This window comes from Dermacentor albipictus, chromosome 8, assembly GCF_038994185.2.
Source record: "Dermacentor albipictus isolate Rhodes 1998 colony chromosome 8, USDA_Dalb.pri_finalv2, whole genome shotgun sequence".
In the NCBI taxonomy this organism is placed as follows: domain Eukaryota; kingdom Metazoa; phylum Arthropoda; class Arachnida; order Ixodida; family Ixodidae; genus Dermacentor; species Dermacentor albipictus.
Genome location: NC_091828.1, coordinates 129,705,711 through 129,720,584, shown reverse-complemented (window position 1 = coordinate 129,720,584; position 14,874 = coordinate 129,705,711). Strand labels below are relative to the sequence as shown.

The 14,874-nt window shown below is 50.0% G+C and overlaps 1 protein-coding gene across 5 annotated transcripts in view; it reads right to left on the bottom strand.

The window, feature by feature from the left end:
* Positions 1 to 14,874, bottom strand: part of LOC135918956 (cerebellar degeneration-related protein 2-like) — a 146,805-nt gene that overhangs the window by 49,081 nt on the left and 82,850 nt on the right. For 4 of the 5 annotated variants that reach the window (XM_065452671.1, XM_065452672.1, XM_065452674.1 and 1 more), the window contains one exon: positions 10,320 to 10,432. In XM_065452671.1, the coding sequence (XP_065308743.1) occupies positions 10,320 to 10,432 (113 nt within the window). Of the gene's footprint in view, positions 1 to 10,319; positions 10,433 to 10,559; positions 10,686 to 14,874 lie in introns of those variants that run through there. The other variant, XM_065452675.2, reaches the window with a different exon arrangement.

Genomic DNA, 14,874 nt, shown 5'->3' with positions numbered 1-14,874 from the left:
TTGTTTGTCCAGAGAAAGCGAGCTTGACGGTCAAGAAACGCAACCAACTGTGTCGCGCCTTGAAGTTTCGAATGTGCTGTACTGACATTTCTTTCGGGTTTAACAGATTTTCTAAAAATTGCCTGTGGCATGTAGCACAATTCTACTTCTTTAGTTATGTTACTGTAAGAGGCAGACATTACTTGCCAGAAAAATGGAAATGCGTTGTCGACTACTGAGAAAAGTGTCGCCTATAGCGTTTTAAGCAAAGTGGTTTACGTCACATGCTGCAATATATACGAAGGCAAATCAGAAACCTTTGCCCCTATTTTTTTATTAGGCATAATAAGCTACATACAGGTAATTACAAACATAAGTGCTATGCTACGTACCTTACACTATTTTTTCACACAGTTCCCACACCAGTTCAGACATTTGTCCCATTGCAGCAGTAAATTCACCCTATCGTAGTCGTCAGTCAGTGACGCACGCGGCCTCCCCGAACGCTCATTGCCATGCAAGTCTTCGCGGCCTCTTGCGAACTCACAACACCACCACCTCACACTTCTCAAAGCAAGACACCTTTCCCCATGCGAGGGCTGCATTTCCCGGTGGATTTCGATGGGCGTTCGTCCCTTGATCCATAGAAAACGAATCACACTTCGTTGCTCGTACGCCGCGGATACGTGTGAAGCACAACCGCCATTTTCAACAAATGACGGCAGCGCCATGCCAAGGAGCTACCGGCAGATAAGGCCAGGCCGATCCAAGAAAGGTCCACCGCTGGGAATGGATATGTTGCCTTCGCATTTACAGCCGTAATTCGGCTAAAAGAAAAAAAAGGGGGCAAACACTTTTTCATTCGGCCTCGTAAATTGTAGCCTGTAAGCTCGCAAGGCATGCCAACTCGGAACGAGTTCTGATGATGACAACAGTTTCGAGTCGTACGTTCGCAAAACGTCGAAAGCATTTCGATTATTTTTGTGATTCAATTCACAAACAGCGCTTCGATAAAAAAAAAAGTAGGTGACACAACAGAGTATTTTTACCGCAAGTTTGACTGCGCTTATCTGAAAAGTGTTGATAGTTTCAAAATTCGTTCCAAGTGGGTTTGCACTGAGAACTCACTGGCTTCAATTAGCAAACTGCAGTACGTGCCCTGAAGTAATTAGTCAAATGGTTCATTTGTGAATTTTTAATTCGTCGAGTATGTACATTGATTCTTTATGCAAATAATGCCTACACCTTCGAGTAATCCAGTTAAATTAGAAGATTTGTGTTCCATGCCACAGGCGATTTCTAAAGGTCCCGTTAACGCTAAAAAAAAAAGAAAGAAAGAAAAAACGCCTGGTATATTCAAAGTTCCTACAGCACAGCCACTCACCAACGGCAGCAAAAAAGAAAAAAAAAAGAAAGAAGAAGAAATCACGAAGGACGCACAGTGGTAGCAGCCGCTTGTTCATGGTCCATTGTGCTGCCCGACCTGACACGGGTGGCCTTCTTGTTAGCTCATCCGTAGTCCTCGTGTTTCGCTGTGCACAATCACGAAATTTATAAGGCGCGACTGGAGATAAGATTTTGAGGGTCACACGCTGACTGGGTCATTATATAGCGTAAGAGAAATTTGCCGCATAATAAGGACCTTTTTTCTCGCCACAAGCAGGACCAACTGCTCGCCGCCCGCACGAACGGGCGAATTGTGAAAACTAATTACTTTCGCATGCAGACGATTCGAAACGCGTACACGGCCTCGCAATGGTAGCGCAGTCCACGAAGCCATGTCGACGACAAGAGGGATTCAACACGCTCACTTAAACCTCTGCCCGCGGCTTTGAAAGACCAGAGTCACTGAGTTTTAGAACTGGGGATCCAAGCGGCTTGGGAAACCAAGAAAACTGCGGGCCGCAAGCCCGCATGCGCAGAACCAAAACCACGTCGTGGGTTTTTGCATTTGCGTTGACCCAATGCCCAAAAATCGAAAACTATCGCGGCTCCCCGAGCCGTCTTGGGTCTTAAAATAGTCTATTTAATTCGTAGTACTAACACAGCGATTACGTTTATTACACTTTTTGTTGGTCCTTTTTGCGCAAAGATGTGTTCTGTTCGTTTTGAATTGTAAAAGAGAACTTTTCTTTTTTTTTTGCTTTCAAGCATCCTTTTATTTTTCTCACTGCAGCGTCCCGAGCTCTCGACCCAACGCTGCCTGCGTTTGACCCTATTCTCAAACTCTGCCTGTCCTCTAAACCCAAGAGAAGCCTACCCAATTGTCTTGGGCCTACCCAGTCTTGAGTCCCCCGTTATAAATCTCTCAAATGAATAATCGCTTCTCTGTGATCACGTGGCTTAAGCGCAGAGCGTCGGCAGAATGGAGCGCTAGAGTTGTTGGTATAATTGGTGCAGTTGGTGCCTAGGTTTTCTACGTCTGTCTGTCTGCGCTGCAAGACCATGAACGCGTTAACTAAGCACAAAAAACTGTTTTATTCAGCGAGCAATGACACTCCAAGTGGCCGACATTCTACGCTCTGTCTTCGACAGCTGTAGCATCGTCGGACAGCCGCAGATGTGTCCTTCACGGCGTTGACGGAATCGCGAGCCCGTGGTGACGTAACGTCAACTCTCAAGGTGCAATTGGTTTGTCTTCAGCACACAAAAACAAAAAGAAACAAAAAAAGCCCGTAGGGTAGTTTCCTATTATTCACAAGAGTAGGCAAAAAACCATGCACGGAAAAGAATGATTTCTAAACCCATTGACAAATATTTGGAATCTCGCGAATAAATAGCTTGACCAAAGATCGCGGAGCGACTTCAGCCACAATGATGGCCACGATTAAACCACATAGGGCGCAGGTCGCCGCATAATACTTCTCCTACGACAGTCCAGTTCAAGCTCTGATAGCCTCATGCACTTGTATACTCATGCACGATACATGTCACACTGCACAAGTCCGCCGAAAGCCTGAATATGGCTTTCAGTATGACCTGAGTATGGCCATGCCAGCTTACGCAAAGCGATGAACGAAGCTAGCTAAAACGTGTCAATTTCTTTGTTGCGCAACGAACACGACGAAGCAAACCGAAAGTCACTGCCCACATGGCGCGACGCAGTGCCCAGAGAGTGACCCTCATGTCCTTTTGTCTCGCGTAACTATATCGCTGTAAGACATAGCGAGGTTGCGCTGCTAACGAGCTACCTTGTTCGTCAAGTCACGGGCCACTGGCACAGAGCCGGCGTGCATTGTGCCTCATGGGTAAAGGTTGCGTAGCCGTCTCCTCGGGCTACCCACCTAGACATTGAGGTTTCCGTAAGCGTATGAATGGAAATTAAAGCTGCAACCATCCGACCACCAGGAAAGACATTCGTAGCTGTTTTTTGACAGTGTTCAACGTGTGTAGTAAACCGCACCCATTTAGCGTCTAAAGTGTGCGCCGGCATGAGAAGCTTACGGACCACGACATTTGAGAAAACGAATTTTCGGACAGTGCGTGAGGGTAGCCAGTAAAACCGCACAACACTATCTTCTTCGCAACAGGCTGGAAATTCGGCTACCGGCATATAGAAATATTCACCTCACATTCAGATCCCGTAATCCGTAATCTTTCGATGCCACTAAATCAGTCTCGATAAATCAGAGAGATACTCACCTCACCAAAGCCATACTGTCTTCGATATTCTAAACGACCTTATGGATAGCGCAGAAACCACTCTAACGCTAGCACCTAAGAGGCACGACTAAACTAACCGTGCCCACGTACGATTAACCTGTGTTGACGACCGAGCGTCGAGAAGACAAAATATCGAAGGACGCTGGAAGAAAAACATCGTTACGTGCGGTGCATGCTTTCCCTCATTCCCACGATGTAAAGCTGGTCGAGTTCATGTGCATTCGTGACAAATGATAACAGCGCCAAAAATACACGAACAACGGATGAGTACGACTACCGCGCTTCAGGTGTGTGCTCTTCTGTTATTCGTGTACTTTGCTCGCTGTGCCTTTTGCCATGCACGCCTCGCTCCGTTCGAATCGCCGCCACACTTGACGGCACCAGCCGACAGCTGACGCCCAACTTCTTTCTGGCACTTGTCTGCGAGAGACCACACGGGTTATGAGGACTAACGAGCCTGTTCCGGCCTGCTCGTTAAGAGACCGGGGGCGCGACATTTCAGATCACGGCTGCGTCCCCAAGTCCTCTTCGGCGTCCCAAGTGCGCACCGCAGAGTGACCAATTAGCAAAAGCCGCGTTGGTGACTGGCCAACCAAAACGCGGAGCAGCCAGACCCCTCGAGCGCAGACCTTGAGCGGCTTTGTTCGAGGGTGCGCGGTACATACAGCGACGGAGCGCATGCACGCACCACGTATAGCCGCGAAGTCGGCTTCGCCTCGGACCACCGCTGCTGCATCGCTCATCATACCGTCAACGCTGAACAGCACCTTTCCACTGCTCCCTCTGGAAGAAACCAGAGCCCTGTAGATTTATGTGGACCCGCTTCAAATCAATAGTGTGTGTGCGTGTGTGTGTGCGTGTGTGTGTGTGCACGCACGCACGCACACACGCGCGCGCGCGATTTTTTTTTTTTTTCATTGTTACAGCGGCCACGGCGGCTCAGCACACTTCAGTGTCAGAGTGGTGTGCAAGACGCACAACCCAAGAACAATCGTCAAGGAAAACATTCACGTGGCTACGAAGCCGCACTCTGTCTAAGGAGGAAATGTGCAAGTGTAAGTGCAAATGACTACAGCGTCGTGGTTACTGAATGGCTGCGTGAGATTCCTTCTATAAGGCAAGCGCCTCTGCAGCCTTATTGTGCCCCTTCGACGGCGTTTTCGTCAGCCTCAGGACAACGGCACGGACGAACTATTGCGTACGAAATGACTGCGCGAAACATGAACCTCGGACCACAGCCAGACGGGGATCCTCGCCCGGAATTTAGTCCAGCCATGTTCAGACATACATCAGGCCTCGCTATTCGAGTACGCGAAATACACAAACTCTAATTCTGCAGTCACTGCAAGAGGTTGGGTGACACATGCGTTCAAAAAGAAAACGGCAAATTCCGCTGAGTTCCGAGAGCAACACTTCGGTCTAGGCGCTCGACTTGCTCGGCTCGTTGCGTGAGACAATGCGAGCCACGAGCTCCAGCCCAGGTCACCGATAACTGGCTGTCTATGCGAGCCATCTGGTTGGTTAGTGACGTTAAGTAGAACGTTCGGTTATTTGCGCCAAGGATCTGCAACATTGGACGTTTCAGCTCACGCACGAGACGCTTCTAAATAAGAAATATCGTACCGGGCTACACACCTGAAGTATAATGTGTGCACACATTTAACGGAAAAAACAAATCGGCCTTCGTATACGTACAAACGGTTAATTCAAGAACCATTGAGCTACAACATTTCTTACACGTCTACGCCATATTCAACAAGCAACGATTTCACAACCGTATTGGTCACGTGGGCGCAATTATGCTGCCTGCGCAGTCCCTACACTGCGATGACCGTGCTATTCCTGTACCTCTGCGCGGCGGTACAGTCGACGCCCCCTCGTCGTGTAGTATGCACGCCCGAAGGGACACGAGGTCACACACATTCGGGCTCGTGCAGTGGCTGGCACACACCCGCGAGGGCTTGCTTTTCCGTCATTTCGGCGCGCACCTCTCACGGCCCGCGGGTCGCATCAGGGTGAGCAAACCGACCGAGGGGCTCATTTCGGTCCCCGTCAAACCGGACACGCAGACCACAGCTCGTAGTGTGCGCAGCGCGCCGTGGTGGAAACGCGTTCGTGTTTGCGCGGCGAGGGACGAGCGGGGGCGCAGCACCGCCAGAGCTCTCCTGGGCAGCTGGCCTCGGGACCCTTCGCCCAAACACTTTGATCAGGAGACGCCGCAGGGCGAGTCACGGCTTCGCCCGCACCGGCGTCAAGAGTCTGTCAACACAAAGCACCCCCGGTGCGTGCGATCGAACAATTGCACTGGGCCAACAACGCGGCCCGATTTCTAACGGAGAGCAAAGGCGAAGTACGGAATTCCCGCGCGCGCGGCCACACAAAAGAAAACCCCTGCGGCGAAAGCCAATTGGCGAAATGCCCACTTCACCTCGGAGGCTTCTCGGACACGGCGGCTCGGGAACGATCTTACGTTTCTCCGTTCACCGCTCTGCTTCTCCGCTGATCCAATAAAACCTACTAGCCCCGATATCTATTTTTACGAGTGCGTCTGCCTACAGCCACGAGCTGCCATGTACGCGTGAACAGAGGTGCAGCCGCTCTCTGTACAAGTGCTTGGCGGCGCCCCGAGCTCGCCGTTCGAGCACTTCTCTCTGCTTCGCTTGCATCGCTCGCTCCCGTGGATATTTTCTTCGGTAAAAGCCGCTTGCCGTACGACGCAGAACAAACAAAAGGCTTCCACGCGGCTGGCCAGAACAGCGCGACCACCTTTGTGCACGGTTTCCACAGCACGATTCCGAAACGAACAAACCGAACGGCACTTTTCGCGCCTTCTATAGGTACGACTTCGAAGAGAAGAAAGAGGGGTGGAGAATTACGCGAACTTAGCACAAAGGAGGTGAGACTGCTCGTTGGAGGGTTCACGGAAAGTCCACATGGTAGGTATTTCTTGCTACAGCCGACGTGGTGATGCTGTCTTAACCTACATATATATATATATATATATATATATATATATATATATATATATATATATATATATATAGTTACGACGCAACATGCTCTTTGAGAACGCGGTAGAAGCAGTGGAAAAGATGACGACGACGATCAGACGGTTGCACAGTGCGAGACGTCGACGCAACCGATGCCACGAGTAGTGTGTGTGTGTGTGTCTATATATATATATATATATATATATATATATATATATATATATATATATATGAGTTGCCATCTCTGCGCCTGTTGACGTCAGCACTCATACTTCGTGATGACGGTGATGGAGGAATCGTGCTCGCCAGGCAGCCATTTTGTGGCAACGCAATTCTCGTTGCAGGCGCCATTAATATTCTTCGACCTGTAGGTATATATATATCAGGTCGAAGAATATTAATGGAGCCTGCAACGAGAATTGTGTTGCCACAAAATGGCTGCCTGGCGAGCACGATTCCTCCATCACCGTCATCACGAAGTATGAGTGCTGACGTCAACAGGCGCGAGTCGGTAGCCCGGATGAGGGTCTTTAATATTCCGTTTCCAATGAAACTGAGCAACATTCGTTTGTACCGTGCGGCACAGATGATCGGAGTGCCGAAGAGTACGAATTTTGTTGAGATCCCTTATCTCAAAAAAGCGTCGTACTTGCGGGATGCTTTTATCGATCGATGGCTGAAGGAAAATCCGAATAGCAGCGATTCACTGTCTAAGGGAAGGGCTACAAGCCCTCTACAACGCGGTCGCGAAGTTCATCTCCGCAGCCACGCACATATAGGTAGGCGGCCAAGGCAATGACGTCAACCCGAGGCGGACACGCCCAGCGCTTGCGAGACCTCGAGTGAACGCGGTTACGGGCGATGCGAGAGCCCGAAGGTGCGTACGCAGTGGCCACAAGCGCTCGCGCGTGAAACCTGCAATGACGACGGCGCACACCCGGAAGGTGGGTGCAAAACAACAGGGCCGCTACTTTCCCACAGCGGGTCCACCGCGGGTGCGGGCCTCTGACTGAGGCGGTGCCTGCGCTAAGTGACGCCGGGGCCTCGACGGGGGGCCTTGACGCAGTGGAGGTCGCGCGTCCCAGGAAAATCTAGACGCTGGCTGCCGAGGCCAACGAACGCAGCGGAGGCCGACGCTGGAGACGCGCGCGCGCACCAGCATGGTGTGCGATTCCCGCGGGGCAGTATTATCCTTCAACCCACCTCTTCAGGATCCGCGTGCACGATCGTGCACGCCATGATGGTACATCAAAGGCAAAAGAACTTATCGCAAAAATGACATTTAAAGCGTTTCGCATACGTATATATTGAAATACTTCAGATTGAACCTGCGCAGAAAGCTTTAATAATAATGTGTGAAGTGCTTTAGTAAAACGAGTGTCGGAAGCTAGACGGGGGCTGGGTGTTTGCTTTCGGTGTCGGTACGCGGTCGTGTAATGGGTCCACATCCTTTATTGTTCTTCACAATGTCTCTCTAGTAGCCCGTTCACACAGTCTGGACATCCCGCTAAGAACCGGCGTCGAGCCACGCACGCCGTGGGTGCCAATAAATGTCGAACCGATCACTTTCGTACTTGCGTTGCTGAGATTGCGAGCAGTGAAAGGGACGCAGATGAAACCGTTCGCATAACGAAACCTGGCGACTACTGCGTAAGCCAGCCCTGCGGTCAATGCCGTGCCATTTGAGTCGTCATGCTATTATAGCTCCCCCGCGAGGATATTTCCCCGAGATGAACTCTGCGTGACAATGCGCGCAACAGAACGAGCCGCAGATGACGGCCCGTTCTCGAAACGCGCTGCTGAAGAGGCGAGGACTACGAAGGATCACTAGCGAGGACGCCCTCGCGACTCCGCCGACCTGCTGGCAGAGCAAACAAGGCGATCCGTCTTTCTCGGAGCTCATTATGTCGCGATCTCGCGGCGATCACTCACCGCGAGGCGCCTCTATCAAGCGCCGCCGCCGCGGCGGCAGCAGCACAGAAACACGCGGAGGCGCCACGCCGTGCCGGTGGTGCCTCGACGCGTTCCAGCCGACGAGAATATACGGTGCAGTGGCACTGGCAAGTGCGTGCACAGCCCTGCTATCACCTTACGAAATCGCACGCACTTGTCAGTGAGCGCTATGTGGGTGAAGAGCGGCGGGAAAGGGTGATGGGAGCAGTACGCCGCATCCAAAATATGCGGGAAGCACTGCACGAAGGTGCTTCCCGCATATTCCCGCACTTCAATGAGGTGGCAAATGAAGCAGCACGAGGACTTTCTAGCCGTGCTCTTCAAGACCGAGCAACTTACACTTCACCCGGGGAACACAGGGATCGATTATTAACATATAACGAAATCACGAAGCATTATTATTTAAGCAGAACGGAGTACCCATTGCCACACGGTAAGCTTTGCAGAGCCCAAGCGGTCACAATACGTTTGCTACAGACTAGAACATACCCAAGTCCATATTTTATTAACAGAATCTATCCTGAGAGGGAAACTCAAATCAACTGTAATAAGTGCAATGGCATCATTACTCTTGACCACATGCTTTGGCAGTGCCCCGCGGTCTTCACAGACTGTGACAAGGAAGAAGAATGGTGGCGGCAAATGCTACACAGCGAATCACTCTCTGACCAATTACGGGCAGTCCAGAAGGGCAGCGATGTGGCTGAAGGGCTCGGCCTGACAGTCCCAACGTGGGAGCGGCCCGCGTCAACCTATGGTTGACCTTCAGGACCAAATAAAGTTCTTCATACCATACCATACTGCACGAAGGTCGCTCGCAAATCTCCCCAACCAAAGCCCACGCTCAAGCTTCTATGATACCCTCGAACTAAACACACGCGCGAATTTTAGTAGCTCCAGCGCCTATGCCGAAAAGCTTTCCGTATAAGCCGTATAAGTGCAAGTTTGGCTCGCAGAACAGCAGTGCCTGAGGAAACAGATGTCGATGGGAAACAGCTAATCGATTTGCGACAAAACGGCTTTCGATAAAGTAAAGGATCAAATGAGAAAGTCGCAGCAAGTCATGTTCGAGAACCTAGCTACCGGTTCGACGTCATTATAGCGACGTCATTATCAGCGGTGTACCAACAGAATGGCGGCCATGACGCCAGCGGCCTTTACGGCGCCATATATCGATAAGGGCGTGGCCTTCAAGATTACAGGCGCTAGCGCGCGCGCGCACACACACACACACACACACACACACACACACACACACACACACACACACACACACACACACACACACACGCACGCACGCACGCACGCACATCCACTTCGGAGTTATAGACGAAAGCACGCAGAAAGCAGCATGTAGTTGCTGCCTGATGCGCCAGAATGCCACACAACGTCCCTAGAACTGGACACCAGGGTTGTACAATAGAAATTTCGTAAGTAGAAATCACTCGGTTTCCGCTGTCGTTTATAAGGTACGTCACTTTGGTTTTGGGATCGTTTAGACAATAACCGCGGGACAAAATACATTTACGAGGTTATATAAGGGACAGTTACACTTTCCAACAAACGGGTGAAGCCGGACACTTCAACCGGATCACATTCTCCAAGGAACATTTGTGCGGTTACACTGCCGAGCAGGAAGACAACATATCATCATCTGCTCGCGAAGTGTATCTCGCTCGATCCGTCCGCGGGACCAACTGGCGGGAAATGGCGTGGCGCCGTGAAATAGCCCACCTGCAGCTCCTGTTCCTGTTCCTCGATGAGCAGCTGCTGCTGCCGCACCGTCTCCTCGAGCTCCTGGTTCCGCTCCAGCAGCGTCTTGCCCAGCTCGGCTGCCAGCTGAAGGTCTGCACACCGGGGCAGAGAGAGGCGCGGTTACACCCTCTGTCAACCCGTAAACATCCAAGATATGTAAACACTATCCGGTGGACAGGGGTGACTCGCAAGAACCCATCTAGTGCCCTGCGCACACACCTTTTGCGGGATACGCGTGGGCTTTCATTAACGATGGTTTACCATTAGACGCCGCAAAATAAACAGCAGCAATATTAAAACAGCAAAAACTGACAAGCAGCGCAGCGTATTTAGATCACAGTGACTCGTTCAACGACACTGTTGTTGCCGATTTGGCCTGCTACGGGAACTAGTCTGAATAGGCTTGCTCAAAGCAGGAACCCATCTAGTGTCATTTCACCATCATGAAAATACCTTAAGTATATATGGTTAAAGGCCGGGTCGAGCTATCCTCCATTCGGGTCTTGTTTGCACAACTAAGCATTCCGTTCGCATTCGGCATTACCGTGACGATGTTACCCGATCCCCGGCGTTTATAATCAGGCAGCGCAGGACACTGCGCTCTGTCCTTTCCTTCTTTCCACCCTTGTATTTTGCGCAGTCCTTTACTGGATTTCCAACTCGTTCGCACTGTACACACGTCGCATTTTGGTTCGTGAAATGTGTCCAACAAAAGTTGGCAAGTTTGGAAATTGACAAACACAAGTGAAACTCCAGTTTCGTAAAACCTGACATAACATTCGTAAAGTTGCACAGTGAGATGAAATTCGTAAACTTTAAGGAAAATTCTGGAGACCTTGTAGATATGCGGTTGGCGCTGCTTCAGTGCACCCTTAAAGGGAAGCTGAAACGGTTTTCAATTTCCGTGAATTGCTGGGATTGGGAAGAACAGCCCTAATAATTTACGGTTCCGAATTTTTTTTTTCGTTTTGTTAATATAAGGGGCGGAAATCGCTTTCTAAATCACCCGCGCGGACACGCCCCCATCGCTTCCCGGAGCGCCGGGTGAGGTTGCTGCCAGAGGAGAGAACCGGCGAGAGCGACGTCACGCGCGGAGACCGAGCCAACCGAGCTGCGGACCGGCGTACTGACATGCGCTGGCATGCCTCTTTCCGTCCTGCGCTTTACTGAACGACGCTACGAGAGATCTGCCGCCGCCGCCGCCGCTCGCGTTTGTTGTGCGATTTTCGTAAACTGTTCTTTCCTTCTGTGCTGCGTGAGTGCGTATACAGCCAAGGGCGCCCAACATGCCCTCGTTCTGTGCAGCATTCGGCTGCGCGAACACAGGCGGGCGAGACGATGTGGTGTTTCACAAATTCCCGAAGGAAAAGAAGCTTGCAGCGCAGTGCGGAGAGGAGAGATAAGTTCGTGCCGACGAAATCAACTGTGCTGTGCTCGGACCATTTCCGCGACAGTGACTATCATCGGAGCTTGACAACGATGCGTGCAATCGGTATTCCAGTTAAATCGGCGCGACTGAAGCCCGGCGTTGTTCCGTCTATATTCTCCTACAAGAGAATATACCATCCATGTACTTATAGGGCTGCTAACACGTTCTTTTAAAAAAAATTCTTTTCGGTATTTTTTAATTGCAGCCCGTCGCGGCAGCTTCACGTGCATGCTCGCGCGAGCAAACGCCGCTGGCACGCTGCGAAGCATAGACGGAAACGCGCGCAGTAATACATTTTGGTAACCGGACTTCGTGCGTAGCTTCCACAGCGTTGCACCTGAGGTATGAAATGGAGTATAGGCTTGCCTAGTGACATTCGACGTACGGTTGCAGTTATCATGTTTACCACACGGCGGTGCTAAAACTGCCTAATATCTTTATGTCAACACTAGCATGGAGCGCGCATACCGATTCTTGATCGAGCCACAATCGCAAAGTCGTCGAACCATAGTATGAATATTGCACATATAATCCCCCTGGCCATCTCGATCTGGATGTGTATGATAAGCAACTTCCATGACTGTACCTCGCAGCACTGCATGTGCGCGCTTTGAAACGCTGCACTTACGTTCGCGATCGTGTATCCACGCTCAGAAAACCACGGGACTTTAGACAAGCAGCGGCAAGGTGCTTGACATCGCGGAATTGCACCCGTGTTTAGAATCTAATGAGAAGTTAGTGCTTCGGCATTCTTCCAGCAGCATGTTCCCAGTGACACTTTAGCGCATTTTTTCACCCGTCATTGCAACGTGCAGCTACATGAAAAAAAAAAACATACGTACTAGCTAAGATTTCCAGCGCGCGAGAAGGTGCACACATCGCTCTCGCTGTTGGCACACTCAACATCGTCGTTGCCGCCGTTGCCGCCATCGTTTTCCGTATCGGCTGTGGTTTCAAACATGTACGGGGAAAATACAAGCTGTCGGAGACAGCGAGAACGTTCCATCTTACAACTCAGCTATGAAGCCATAACAGCAGAGCCGCGTGCTACCAGAGAGAAAGGAATGGTGCTACGCTCTGAAACGGAGACATGCGGCGGCGCCGACCGGCGACTACCGCCAACGACGTCACAGCGGCCCCGACCAATCACGGGCAACAGCGGCGTTCGCGCGATGCCCTGAGGCGCTGGTGCGCGTTTTCTTGAAAAAACAGCCGCTTGCGTTTGTTTCCGCCCTTTTTGAACCAGATATTCGTGTTCAGGGGACTCAAAACTGTTGAATGCCGCAGAGAACTCATTTTTTTCGAAAAGTGTTTCAGCTTCCCTTTAAGAAAGGCGGCAGTCCGTGTAATGCGCTTTTATCGGATTCCGCGGTCACACCTCAGTATCATGCGTTCAAGCTACACGTCGCATGACAAACAGCACCAAATCATGGCCCAGCAAGGTCCTTATTGTCGCCCGTTTGTTCACCGTGTACACAATTTGTATACGCGAATTGCTTTTGCCAGTTTTGCACAATGGTGTCTGGACAAAAAAGGAACCACAGACGAAGGCTTTGCGCAAATCGAGCCCTCTGCGTACTCAGTGTGACAACATTTCACTTCAGTGTTCCGAGTATTGCTACAGACAACCAACATGTTGAAGGCACTATGCTCTATTTGACAGGATGTCCACTATGCCACGTTTTTCCAGAAAGGAAGGCAAGGACAAAAGAATAGCTTTCACTTTCCCGTAACGCCGGCAGCCAATAATTAAGCAGTTCGAACCTTTTATTTAGCAGTACTACATGTCTAAATGCACAATGGACATGTAGAAATTGAGTTAGGCATCAGCCTGCCATCCTCACTTTATTTTCTACGTTATCTGCAGAGCTTTCAAAAAATATTACGTAACTTCGAGAAGTTTATTGACAGCCCATCATAATTCGTAACTGAAGCCGTTATGTAATGATTCTGATGTAAAGTAACGATGCAAAGAAACCTGGAAATGCTCGAACAATATACATAAGGTATGTATCGATACAAAACACACGGCTGCCACAAGTTTAGGGAGGTGCGTTCCCAAACGGTGCGACAAAATGAATTCGAGTTAAATTTGTCCTGCACTGCTTATGAAGACTTTTTGTTCACAAAAAAGTGAAGTGGGACAGCATTACATATTGCCGCAAGTTTCACAACGGCCAACTCAAAAGTGGTACGTTTCGAAATTCATTCCTACTGGACGTGCCTCTAAAAATAACCGGATTCAGTTCATCAATCGCAACACCTGCATGTCCTTAGGCGATTGGTTAGGTTGTTTAAAAAAGAATTTTCTCGCTATAGCTACTGTGATACGTCACGTAAATAATATCCGCGTCACCGAATAATCTACATCGGGCAGTGACGTAGTGCTATCTGTCACAGGTGATCTTGAGATGTTCTGTTGATGCCGAAGAAAACAAACACCACGTGCATTACGTTTTAATGAATGCTACCAGCTGCCTTTGGAGAAGATTCTAAAGAAGCCAAAGTCTGAACTCGGCAAGTTTCAAGAACCTTTACTCGACCGCGACACCGCAAACACGCAAAAATACTTTTAAATCCGTGACGTCACAACGAAGTACCGGCACCTGGGTTCCGGCGCGAAATTAAAAAAAAAGAAAAAAGAAAATTCAACTTTAATCTTCACTTTCTCTTTTAATAATCAACCCATTAGCGCGAAATCGACGAAAACAAAGTCTTGAAACATTGATTTACGAGTGCGAAGCGATTTAGTGGCTCTATTTAGTGTGCGTTTAACCTAGAAAAACCTTAAACGTGCCGTGAAATGTGAGCTATTTTTTTTCTACCACCACGAGATTTATGTCCGGGGTTCATACAACAGGATAAAAAGGAAAAGGCAACCAGCGTAGCCTGAGAAGCGAAAGCGAATTCAAGGAGTGCGCGCATGCAGCCATGGTGCCGGAGCGGAAAACCGGTTACAAAGCATGCAGGGACACCGCGTATAATCCTGAGCTATACGTGCACTATGCACGCAAATAAATGCTATATATAGGCAGCTACACACGCAACCCGGCTCTCTTAATACTCCGCAGCTTATCTGCGGCAAGTGCATACGTAACTGGAACC